The following is a 14071-nucleotide window of genomic DNA, read 5'->3' on the forward strand; positions in this document are numbered from 1 at the left end:
ATCAAACCGTGAGATCATCACTCTTTCCACTCATCGGATGGTGGTCCGCCTCTCTGTAACATACACACTCTCTCTCTCTTACTCATACACTTTCCCTATTGAGGTTTGTGTGTGTGTGCACAAAAGAGCAGAGGAAATGAAAGTGTGAAATATATAAGGTTGTGTAAAGAGTAGTTTCAGTCAGTGTCTGTCTGCAGCTATGATGAGGTCTCTTGTCTGTCTTCCTTTCTGCCTGGTGCTGTTTCTGTTCTGCCATACTTCAGGTGAGTTTTAATTTAACCGTACCTATTTTGAATGTGTATTTTGAACGTGAGCACTTAAACAAATCTGTGAGGAGCTTTTTTTTTTTAAGTTTTGAGGCTGTTTTTTAATGTTTTTAAAAAGTATCTGCAATTTCTTTGTATTGCAGAAACAAGTCAGCGTTCTTTAAATTGCTGTTTGAAGACGGGCACTGACAAAATACCTGACAACAGAGTGGTGGATTATGCAGACCAGAAAGCAGGACTTTGCCCTATCAATGCTGTTGTGTAAGTGAACAGATTCTCTCTATCTACATGACCTTAAGTTGCAGTTTTTGACCACATGATAAGTTTTAAAACCAAAGTTAACATCATCTGGATTTTACAGTACTTTAAAAATGTAAACTAGCATATAGAATGAAACATTTTTACTCAAAATCTTTTTTCCCCCTCTCTAGCTTGTGGACTACAAGAGGCAAAGCAAAGTGTTATGAACCAGGCTCGGAGTGGATCGAATGCATTAAGAGTAAGGTGGACCAGAAAAAAATGTCAAAACAAACCTCTGATCCAACAGCTGTGCTAAGCCAAAATAAAAAACAAAAAAATGGAAAGGGATGCAAAAAGAAACAAATTTCTTTATAATCTTTTTTTTTTTTTTTTTTAAATGTTTTTGTATTGGTTGACCTGTGCCAACTGACATAAGCTTAAATTTATGAGGTATAAATAAGTAAAATTAAGGACTCTTTCATGCTGAATGTTGACTCTCTCATTTGAAATGAATTTATTCTGCTTCACAGATTTTATTTTCACTTATCAAGAATGTATTGTTTGTATTCAGTATTTTTGTAGTTAAAAAGAATGAAATGCTATAAAATAAACACATTGTGCAGATTTTATTTTGGAATTATTATTGAATAAATGTTATATATATAAAACTTGGAATTTGATTTCTGTATTACACACTTTGTTTTTGTTTTGTTTTTTTGTATGAAAAGGCAAAAAAGGTAACTAAATAAAAAAAATATTTCATGTATATTTATATTATGATATTTCAAATAATATATGAAACATAATATCAAAGAAAAATGCCCACAAAGCCACACTGTTTCGGGTCTGTTTCAAGAACACCTGACACTCTTTTTTTTTTAACATGGAGGAATTGAATCTTCTGAAGAAATATTCAGATGAAAAAGCAGAAATAAGTATCTGAATCTTTAAACACAAATACACAGAACACAATGTGCGTTCAGACATTTAGTTAATTGTCAGGTTCATTGTAAATCTCGGACTTTGTACTTGTTTTGATGTTGTTTTAACATTGTCCAGCAGGTGGGGTTATATGGCAGAAAATGCACCAAAAATCCATAGCTGGAGTCTTTGTGTATTTTAAATTTGATATAAAACCCTTCTTCTGGCAGCAAGTCAGAGTAATATCTCAATAGTCATTTACAGCTCACTAATAATAACAATGGTTTATACTGACATCGTTTTTGTATGTCTGGTTTTAAATGGTTTCACTTCTCCTGTGAGAAATGCCTTTTATAAAATGTATAAAATAGACATAGGCATTCTATAAAACTATTTTTAATATGCATATTTTAATGACAAAGATAAATTACAACAACAAAGCTCATATTTATCTTATACAATTTTAAGTTCTATAAATAAATGTTCTTATGAAACATCCTCTTGATCTTCTGAGAAGATGTCTTTTTGGACAGGAACTTGAAGCTTCTCATGGTTTCTGCTTTTGGTTTGTGGTGAGTTTCTTTATGACTTTGAGCACTTCTTAGTTTACACTTAACTCTATACCACTTTTTCTTAGCATCTATTTTTCTCTCCATCTCTCCATCTTTATATGTTCTTTAGCTGTGTGAAATTGTGGGTTTGTTGTGGAAGTAGTGTGTGTAGCTTTTGAGGGATGTGTGGATGTGAGCGTATGTAGGAGGAAGGCAGGGTGAAATTAGACACCTGCTGCTTCGCTGCGCTCTCATCAGAGTGTGTGTAATGCGGTGGAAAACACACCTGCTCCCTGTCACAGGGGCAAAATGGCCGCCACACTTGCAATACAGCAGATTGGTCATAGACACTTACACTTTATCACAGGAAAAACATGCACATGTGGTGTTACAATAGATTTATTTCCAGTACCAGAAAGTAAGACGTAACAGAAAGTCTTGTGATAAGACAAATGTCAAATGAATTTTAAACCCAAAATATTAAATGCATGGCTTCACTTAGCTTTTTGGATCCAACTATGATTATAAAACTTATTTGAAATTATACAATTTTACTTTTTTTCCATATACTGTTTTAAAATAAATCTAAAAAATGCTTTTTCCCCCTAATTCATATACTAAGAAAATAATTTTTTGCAGTGCATCACACCACCAGACGGTCACAGTCTGAACTTATCCCTTCTGACATCTTGGGCTCTGGAAAGACAGTGTTATCATTGCAGGTTATGAATATCGACTATGTACTGTAGATCGATACAGAGACCTTTCACATAGACCACAGCTATAATACAGCACAGATGAGGCCGTTCCATCATTTTCACTCGGGTCACCCAGGTAGAACTCGGAGACTCAGAGGCGTCTGCACTCAGCTCATCCATGTCTCACAAGCATCCTGGAGCGAACATTAGCATTTCATCAGACATCTGTAATAAAACACTGTACATTCCAGGTCTAACGACAGGATCTGACAAAACGGCAGCATAGTATCAGTCTTATTGCCTGAAAGGCCTCTTTAGACAACGTTTCAATGTGATTGCCTCACATTTGCGACTCCAAAATGTAATGTAACTTCAGGGTTAGATTCACATCCTGGTGTCTTTTTGCTCCTTTCTTTCTTTTCTCTTGATTCCTTATCCCGAGGCTGCTGTTAAGAGGCTGCGGCGAAGAGATAGGAGACAGGAGTTTGCTTAAGGGATTTTCGGTGTTTTAAATAGAAAGGTTAACTGGGGTCATGGCAGACCAGTGACGTTTTGGGGCAGAAAGCTCAGCTGTGTGCTTCTGATTAGGAAACAGTCTATATGTTGAGGATTTGCGGTTCTGTCAAGGGACTCCATGTGTTTAGGAAGAGATGGTGTTAATAAAGTCAACATACAGCCCAAAACACTGTCATCCCAAGAGAGGGAAGGGGAGAGAAGTCAAATAATGTGTGTTAAAGATAAGAGTTAATTTCACTAGATACAATAAAAGCTGTGTAGATGCAAAGAAATATCTGCTATGCAAGGCAATATATCTAATCCTATTGCCGCAGCAATAAAAATGTGATGTTCGCAATCCAAGCGTATGCATTCTTAAAAATATCCCTCGTTCTCTTGAGTATTTTGAATCACTGTAGTCCAGAAGCCTGAAGTTGCATAACTCTGAAGGAAAACCCTGCATCTTGACCTACTTAAAGAAATGGTAAGAATCGGCTGTAGCCTGTTTAATGTCGCCCCGCTCTGCAGTTGAATGCGTGCATGCGGGAAGTCTTATCACTAAATATTGATTAAATTAGGCAGAGCAGCTGTTTGATAATGAGATCTCAAATAATTACAAAGACTAATCCGCACCGGAGCATTACGGATTGATCCGTTTCTGTGCCTTGAAATGGAGAGAAGCGGGATTCTTTGACGGTGCGTCTTTGACGGGAACGATGGAAGCAGAAACCCAACAAACCCGAGTGATGTGCAACATCACAGAGCTGACACTGAAAAAAACATTCTCTCTTGGTTATTATATAACCATGCCAGAGGGATGGAAGTCTTTTTCTCTACTCTGTGATCTAACAGAGACATCCAGTGCCCTCTAAAGTGCTGCAGAAGAAGACATATTTGGAGACATTACAAAATAAACAACTCTGACAATGTTTTGTTCTTCCAGGGATGTGTTGTGTAAGTGTTGTGCAACAAAGAGTGATGGAGAAGTCAAAAAGTGACAGAGAGTCAAAAAACTAAGACCCTGTTTACACCTGGTATTAAATGATTAATTCACTTCAGAATTCAAATTTCCTGATAATTTACTCACCCTCATGAGATCCAAGATGTTTATGTCTTGCAGTTGAAGTCCACTATATGGAGAAAAATCCTGGAATGTTTCCCTCAAAAACCATAATTTCTTTTCGACTGAAGAAAGAAAGACATAAACATCTTGCATGACATGGGGGTGAGTAAATTATCAGAAAATTTGAATTCTGAGGTGAACTTATCCTTTAAGATGGACGAGAGAGACACATACCCGTCTACACCTGGTGTTTTGATCCATCTCTTTTGTCCACTTTCGATCACTTCTGTCCTGATTTCTTTGAGGGGAGGGTCTATGGGCGGGTAAATGTATGGGCTTCTTCAGAAGTTTGTATTTAATAAATAAAATAAGCTGAGCGCAATTTGTATATAAACGTGACCGGAGACTACAGGAAAACATACAGAGAGCATCAGCTTTCACTCAGAAAGCGGCAAGACGGCACCAAACGTGGTAAGTGCATGTTAGAAAACAGAAATGTTTAGAGAACATGGTGCTTAGTACATTTATTTGTCTTCAAACCAAAGTTATGGCTTCAGCTAGCTTATGGCTAGTGTGCTTCCTATAATGTTTGTGTCAGTTGGTGGTCTTTAGCAGCCCTGACAGCAACATAGTGATGGCACAGATCCGGCCCACATCTGGTCTGCGTATAAACCACATGTACCAGATGAGGGCCGGATCTGGGCCAGACTATGCTGTCTGGGAGCTGTTCGAACACATTCAACCATGTGAGTGTCTAGACCATGAACACAATTCGTTCGAATGTGTTTTTGACTACCTCTGGAAGTGGTCGAAAGTGGACAAGCTCAAAATGTTTTACACCCCTTTTACACCTGTATCTAGCGTCATCCACTTGTGATCCAATCAACTAAAGCGATCTTAATACTAGGTGCAAATAGGGCCTATGACCAGTCACAAGTGTAGTGAATAACATTGATCATCTTCTAACAAGGCCACATATTAAGGTCTGGGTGGTTTAGATGATAAGCTAAAGTAAAGATCTGAGCATCTTATACCAGGTGGAAACAGGGCCTGAAACAGGAAGGCTTGCGTGTTGCTCCTGGTCAGCAGCAGTGAAAATGTACCAACAGTGGTCCGAGGAGGGACAAACCACAAACTGGCGACATGGTGTTGGATGCCCAAGGTTCATCAATGCATGAGGGCAACAAAGGCTATCCCTTCTAGTCCGAGCCAACAGAAGGTCTACTATGGCACTACTAAAGTCATACAAAATTTTAATGATGGTTTCATGAGTTCACACTTACAAATAATTCAGACAGAATTAATGGTATGCGTATTTAGCGTGCTGTCCCGGGAGAGGGCTCCAAGCTTGGTATTTGACCTGAACCCAGAGTACACCCCCCCTATTTCAGGTTAGGAAGTAACCAGGTGAGTGTAAAGAGACAGGGATGCTGAAAACTGTCAAGGAATCATGGGTGAGTCACACCTAACTCTATACCACTTCTTCTTAGCTTCTATTTTCTCTCCATCTTTATATGTCATTTGGCTGTGTGAAATTGTGGGTTTGTTGTGGAAGTAGTGTGGGTAGCACTCATGCTGATTGGGTGGATGTGTTGATTACTGATTGTTGACAGCTGGTTGAGATGACGTGATGATTGGATAGATTATTTGAACATGCTCCTCCCGAACTTTGTTAATAAAACATCATTATGGGAGGGATGTGTCACAACACCGTGCATCGCACTCTACTGCGTTATAGGGCTGCATAGCCACAGACCAATCAGAGTGCCTATGATGACCCCTGTCCACTGTCAAAAGCGCCTACAATGGGCACACGAGCATCGTAACTGGACTTTGGAGTAGTGGAAGAAGTTTGTCTGGTCCGATGAGTCCCGTTTCCTTTTACATGACATGGACGTGTGCACGCCATTTACCTGGGGAAGTGATGATCTGGGCAATGTTCTGTTGGGAAACCCTGGGACCAGCCATGCATGTGGATGTAAATCTGACACGTGACACTTCATGACAATGGTGTTCTAGATTTTTTTTTAAAGAAATTGACTTATATTCTGCAAGAATACATTAAAAATGACAGTAACGATATTTGTAATTTCAAATAAATGGTGTTCTTTGACCTATCTGTTCATCAAAGAATCTTTAAAAGAATAGAGGATTGCCATTACAGGAAACAATAATGTTTTTTTAAGTATATTAAAATGTAAAATGTTTTTATTTTTAATTTGTAATATTTCTCAATATTACAGTTGTTTTATCAAATGAATGCAGCCTTGGTGAGCATAAGTCTCTTGTTTCAAAAACAAAAAGTCTTACTGACCCCAAAAGTTTGAACAGTTGTGGAGGTCATATATATTTGGGAACACACACAGTGCCCTCCAAAAGTTTGGAAACACCAACATATATTTTCCACTTCCAAAGTATACTATATATACTTCCACATTAGTTTCATGAACTTATCCTTTGAACTTGGCAACTCACTAAGTCCTAGACTGAACTTCCCTGTGACTCTCTTGTGTGGTGCCTACAGAGCACAGCCATCTGGGACAGGTTAAACGAGGGCCGTGCCACTCCACACAGATCTGCTTCTACAGGGCCCCATACTGACCCTAGGGCTCAGTCTACTGAAAGAGAGCCATGCCCTGTCTGCCATGGAGCGGGGGACGGGTCTTAGGTCCCTCCCGCCCCTCTGGAGAGCAAGCATTGTGCACTTGCCTCTTCCCACACTCCTGCTCACCTCTGGTGGGTGGAGCCTGGACCCCCGTCAATCAGCCAGCATGCGGTCCCTGATGCACCGCAAGCCAGCACAAAAGAGCTTTTTTGTTTCTATTTGGTTTTGTGCAGTTCTACAAAAGTGTCTGGTGCAGAGAAAGAGAAAGAGAAAGGGGTGCTTGCATGTCTGCTGCAGTTTTCTGGAAGTTGTTTTGTGGTAAAGTTGCATTGAACAAGCTACTTCTAGTAAAATACATAGAGCTTGTTGACAACCAGTTTAGAGTTTTTTGCAACAGAAAAACTGATATGTTTACATGACAAAGATGTACTAAAAACAGAAAAGTTTTCCTGGCCCCCAAAAACATCACTATCATGTAAATGAATGGATAAAATGCATAAAAAGTTTTTAGCTGAATGAATCAGTCTGAAATGCCAAACACAGTGAGATTTCAGTGAAAGCAGGCAATGCAAGGCCACACGCCTGAGTAAAGTTCAGCTCTCTGTGTTTATTTAACTCATTTGCACTACTGAAAGACTGTGGATGTTGTATAGCTTTATGAATGAGTGACTTACTCTCTCTGTCACACTGTGAAAGAAAAGAAACAGGAAATGAAAGTGCAATCTAATGATAAAGAATGTTTCACATCTGTTTTATTGTAATAGTATTTTGTAGCTCTTAAACAGAGCCAATGTTGAACACTAAACTACTTAATTTGAACTATTTATACATTTTCTAAAGAAAATTTGAGTGTATTTTATTATTAAAAACTATTTTCTCATTCATGTATACTTGTTACATAATGTATTAAAGGTGCAATATGTAATACTTTTGCAATAAAATATCCAAAAACCACTAGGCCAGTGTTATATATTTTGGTTCACTTGAGTAATTACAATATCCCAAATGTTTCCAACTATTTGTAAATCCTGAGAAAATTGCAATTTTAACCAAGGCTCCGGGACATACCTGCGTTACCTCGGTTTCCGGTTTTATTTTGTAGAAACCATGGAAACACCAAAGACGCTTTAAAATATTACACGCTTTAATAGACAAGGGAACAACTCTTTTGATATATTTATAGACAGAAAATGAATTGTTGTTATATAGCTCAACACGTTTAGTCTTGTTGTTTAAAGGTGCCCAAGAATGCTTTTTCACATCTCCTGAATGTGTCTGTGAAGTTTCAGCTCAAAATACCCCATAGATTTTTTTTTTATTAATTTTTTTTAACTGCCTATTTTGGGGCATCATTAACTATACACTGATTTTGGCAGCGCCGCCCCTTTAAATCGCGTGCTCCCTGCCACACGAGCTCTCGGCTATATTACAGTGCATTTAGAAAGTTCACACAGCTAATATAACCCTCAAATGGATCTTTACAAGATGTTCGTCATGCATGCTGTATGCATGCTTCGAATTATGTGAGTAAAGTATTTATTTTGATGTTTACGTTTGATTCTGTATGAGTTTGAGGATATATGCTCTGTGGCTAACGGCTAATGCTACACTGTTGGAGAGATTTATAAAGAATGAAGTTGTGTTTATGCATTATACAGACTGCACATGTTTAAAAATGAAAATAGCGACGGCTCTTGTCTCCGTGAATACAGTAAGAAACGATGGTAACTTTAACCACATTTAACAGTACATTAGCAACATGCTAATGAAACATTTAGAAAGACAATTTACAAATATCACTAAAAATATCATGCTATCATGGATCATGTCAGTTATTAATGCTCCATCTGCCATTTTTTGCTGTTGTTCTTGCTGGCTTACCTTGTCTGTGCACAGATCCAGACGTTAATACTGCCTTTCCTTGTCTAATGCCTTGAACATGGGCTGGCATATATGCAAATATTGGGGTCATACATATTAATGATCCCGACTGTTACGTAACAGTCGGCGTTATGTTGAGATCCGCGTGTTTTCCGGAAGTCTTTTAAACAAATGAGATTTATATAAGAAGGAGGAAGCAATGGGGTTTGAAACTCAGTGTATGTCTTTTCCATGTACTGAACTCTTGTTATTTATTTATGCCAATATAAATTCAATATTTAATTCTAGGGCACATTTAAATCAATTTTCTTGATTTTTTGCAAGTACCATGCTTTACCATGCCTCAGAGAAAAACACTATTTTGTCAAGTAGCTAACATAGCATAATCAAATGCAGCTTTATTTTTATTAACAGTAATACATAATTTTCTCCATCATATAATACGTTTTAAAATTAATTGCATGCCATTTATCAACACAAGCCATCCAGCATTTAATATGATATTCTAAAATCGATCTATCCTACTGCAGTGTGTAACAGTGTCTTACAGCAGCCGCCGTGCGAACGCACAGAGTAACATTATAGCATGTTCAACACGCTCAAATGTATCTAATATGGTAAACAGAGCTGTGTTACTGGAAAAGTGGAAGTGGCGCCGGCGACTATGTCATAATAAAAGTTCCGCTGCTCACAGCGTGTTGCATAATTGCTCCAGCGGCCTCGTTCAGCTCCCACAACACTCGGTTCTGCTCTGCTTCATACTACAGTAATGTTAATAATCTCATCCATGAACATAAGTTCTTCCCGACTCCAATCCCAATTCTTTTGCAACATCAATTGAGATGGAGACCACATATCTCGAGATTCCGCTCTAAAACTTCATCAAGAGTCATCAAGCTACGCCTTTGTTTTGAATAGGTTTCTAGCGACCTCTAGCGAACAAAATTATTACATATTGTACCTTTAAAGGGGTCATATAAAGCCACTTTTACAAGATGTAAAATAAGTCTCTGATGTCCCCAGAGTGTGTATGTGAATTTTTAACTCAAAATAATTTTTTATAGCATGTTAAATATGTCACTTTTTGAGGGTGAGCAAAAACGCTCCGTTTTTGTGTGTATCCCTTTAAATGCAAATGAGCTGCGGCTCTCAAGAAAAGGGCGGAGTTTCACAAGCTCGTGTTAGCAGCACCGATTACCTCACACAGACTCACTGAAAATGTCAGAAACTGTTCAGCCTTTTATGTTTAAACCAAAGTCAGACAATGATGGAGAGATTCAAGAAGAAGTGACAACATGTAGAATGCAACAGGACGTTTCTGAATGGTTAGTTAATAAATTTATGTAGCTGATATGAACTTAACTATCTTAAAGTCATTGATTAGCATATTCTGTCATGATAATCTATAAATTGCTCGTGTGGGAACTGTTGTGAAATCCTAGAGAGCCAGAGAATATATGCTGCATGAAGATCGAACAGGTATAGTTTAGTTTAATTATGGTTATAACTTATGTTGTCATCTTGCTTTTATAACCCAGGAAGAGGCTCATTGTAGTCCCTACCAGCCATTTGTTGTAGTTCTTAAACAGAGAATTCTTTAAAAGAAAATATCTCCATTTGCTTTGAACTTTGAGCGTTGTAACTTTCCAGATGTTGTTTATGCTCAACATTAAAAAGCGAAATCATAATCAACCACCCCTTTAAAATAAATTGATTTATTTATATATGTATGAACTATATATAGGATTATATTTATATATAAACAGATAAATATACAGTATGTACATAAAAACCCTCTTTAATTAACTGCAAACTTAAATCAGCAAACTTTAAGCGTTTACCACAACCATCTCACTAACATTAAAAACTTCAGTGAATTGAACTCATAGTCCAAGTATGGCTGTCTACAGAAGGACAAAAGCTTTTTCTAAGAATCCTCTCATCACAATTAAGCCACTGAAACCCATTCAGGAGGTATTTTTCTCCACATTAAATGCTCTTCCCATATGCAGCACCAGCAGGGTTCTGGAGATCCAGAGGGGCCCCTGCTCAAAGTTCAAGAGCTCCACCGTAAACCCCCCTTCCTATGCCTCTTCCACCATGGTTACACATCCATGATAGACAAATATGAAAGCATGTGGCTCTCGGCTGCAGCTGACATGATCATTCGTGCTCTGTCTGGCCTCTAGAGCTTGCCAGCAAGCCTCATTAGACTCACGCTATCTGCACTAACCAACGGGAGGTCTTAGGTTGAAGGTTGATATGTATTTGTCAGCCCTGTTACACCTGTCAAAGTCCCTCCCACTTCATTAATAAGAGCGGGCATTGGAGATCTCGGATCCGCCGCAGCTTTTGGATTCTCTCAGGCTGATGGGTACAGATTCTCACTTCTCTGCTAAATAATGAAACGGGTTTATGTTGGGGATGTGGTGCATTGTGAGACATTGTGGAAGACACGTCGTGACCACATCTTCCCCAAACAGGAAGGTTCATCTGACAGGTCACTGATGCATGCAGGGGGTAATTTAAAAAATTCAGCAGGCCCATAGTTATTTTAGAGTAAGGAGACACAACATTTAAAGAGATAGTTCCATCAAAAAGGAAAACTCTATCATCATTTATTCACTTTTATGTTGTTTTGGAGCTTGCAAGCTTAAAAATTATGCAAAATCGCCATAAAATATTATAAACGCGGCCCATATGAAGTCAATTCATGACAGAAATGGGTTCGAAATGATTGACTAGCCTAATCAAAGTGGTTCTCAAATACATGGAAAAGGAAATTATGAGTGAATAATTTTCTGTTTATCACCAAACACTATTATATTGCATCGAAAGACTTGTGGCCAAAAGTGGCAGACATGTTACTTGTTCAAATGATATTTTCTGGTTAAAATTCTTATTTTGGTCATACATCCAATACTACAATCTGTGATTCTGAAGTACAGTATCCACACCACACCGATGCAGCTTTAAGTTACATGCAAAAGAAAAATAAAAGGCATGCAGGTTTATTTTTGTGGAAAGCACACAAATGCATTACAGTGTAGCTTCTTATATCGGTTGTTGCATGCACATGTTCTCTCCAGACTGTCGTGCCTGTCACCAATAGTGGGATAGACAGCAAGAGAAAGATAGAGAAATGCAGATAAAAAGACAGTGGCATTAAGAAACCTCTCTGCATTTATTTTTCAGCTCTAGTGTGTACAGGCTTGTCTGCGCCATCATAAACACCCCCGGCACTCCTCCACACACCCCGGGCAGTGTGCCTGATTGTCTGTCAGCCATTGTTGGAGAGGGTTTACACAGTAGAGACATCTCATTTACGCTCCCTGCCATCACATTCAGCCACATGAAATGTGATGTCATTTTTTTTTGGTAGGTGATAGAGCTTATGAGGGCTCCTGCGTGGGAGGAACCAGCTGGCAGAGGGAGGAAAGTGGTGGCCTTTTTCCAAGAGCAGTTAGACTATTGATTTGACCTTCATCTTTAAATACCAAACATTGAGGTTTTGGTCTAATGGGCTCTGCTCTGTTGGTTTAGTTTGCATCGCCATGCCTGTGAAATGTCTTGCATGGTCAAGTGAATGGTAGGACAGTGAAGTGACTGACCCAAACCCAGCTCCCTGATCTAGATGTCCATAAGTAATTGCCACTGACAATGGATGATGTACTGTAAGTCAAAACCATAACCGGTAGGTATCTACTATATCTATGGCTGCATTTACACTGCAGGTCATGCCCAATTCTGATTTGTTGACTATATCCAATTTTTTTGACGACCAGCTTACATCTTATTTTAAAAGTGACCCATATCCAATGTCTGCATTTACACTATACACTTGGGGAAACAACCCAAGGTAGATGTACTGACCTGTACAGATGAAATTATAATACAAGCTTTTGCATTCTGCACCATCTTTAAAGGTCAGAAAAGCATTGAGTTGAGCCCTGCGTCCTCCACTGCGCCACTGAAAAGACTGTGTGGTTGTGGTTGATGTCCACCTGACGTCATTCACCACTGTCGCTTTTTCAATGATCTATCTATCTATCTATCTATCTATCTATCTATCTATCTATCTATCTATCTATCTATCTGTCTGTCTGTCTGTCTGTCTGTCTGTCTGTCTGTCTGTCTGTCTGTCTGTCCGTCCGTCCGTCCGTCCGTCCGTCCGTCCATCCATCCAATTTTAATCCAGACAGCAACTATCACTTTTTTCCGTCCATCCGTCCATCCAATTTTAATCTAGACAGCAACTATCACTTTTTATCCATCCATCCATCTATCCATCCAATTTTAATTCAGACAGCAACTATCACTTTTTATCCATCCATCCATCCAATTTTAACTCAGACAGCAACTATCACTTTTTTCTGTCCATCCGTCCATCCAATTTTAATCTAGACAGCAACTATCACTTTTTATCCATCCATCCATCCATCCAATTTTAACTCAGACAGCAACTATCACTTTTTATCCATCCTTCCATCCATCCATCCATCCATCCATCCATCCAATTTTAATCCAGACAGCAGCTATCACTTTTTATCCATCCATCCATCCATCCATGCATCCAATTTTAATCCAGACAGCAACTATCACTTTTTATCCATCCATCCATCCATCCATCCATCCATCCATCCAATTTTAATCCAGACAGCAGCTATCACTTTTTATCCATCCATCCATCCATCCATCCATGCATCCAATTTTAATCCAGACAGCAACTATCACTTTTATCCACCTATCCATCCATCCATCCATCCATCCAATTTTAATCCAGACAGCAATTATCACTTTTTATCCATCCATCCATCCATCCATCCAATTTTAATCCAGACAGCAATTATCACTTTTTATCCATCCATCCATCCATCCATCCATCCAATTTTAATCCAGACAGCAACTATCACTTTTTATCCATCCATACATCCATCCATCCAATTTTAATCTAGACAGCAACTATTACTTTTTATCCATCCATCCATCCATCCATCCATGCATCCAATTTTAATCCAGACAGCAACTATCACTTTTTAATCCATCCATCCATATCCACCATCATTTTAATCAGACAGCAACTATCACTTTTTATCCATCCATCCATACATCCATCCATCCATCCATCCATAATCAGACAGCAACTATCACTTTTTATCCATCCATCCATCCATCCATCCAATTTTAATCCAGACAGCAACTATCACTTTTTATCCATCCATCCATCCATCCATCCATCCATCCATCCAATTTTAATCCAGACAGCAACAATCATCACTTTTTATCCATCCATCCATCCATCCATCCATCCATCCATCCAATTTTAATCCAGACAGCAACTATCACTTTTT

At 38.5% G+C, this 14071-nt stretch overlaps 1 protein-coding gene across 1 annotated transcript; it reads left to right on the top strand.

Annotated features, from left to right (window-relative positions):
- Positions 1-1135, top strand: ccl32b.3 (chemokine (C-C motif) ligand 32b, duplicate 3). The gene is made up of 3 exons (XM_048174828.1): positions 1-263; positions 410-527; positions 698-1135. Exons 1-3 carry the CDS (start codon positions 200-202, stop codon positions 879-881), a joined length of 366 nt encoding a protein of 121 aa, XP_048030785.1. The 5' UTR covers positions 1-199; the 3' UTR covers positions 882-1135.
- Positions 1136-14071: the final 12936 nt, after the last annotated feature.

Source organism: Megalobrama amblycephala, linkage group LG22 (assembly GCF_018812025.1).
Source record: "Megalobrama amblycephala isolate DHTTF-2021 linkage group LG22, ASM1881202v1, whole genome shotgun sequence".
NCBI lineage: Eukaryota > Metazoa > Chordata > Actinopteri > Cypriniformes > Xenocyprididae > Megalobrama > Megalobrama amblycephala.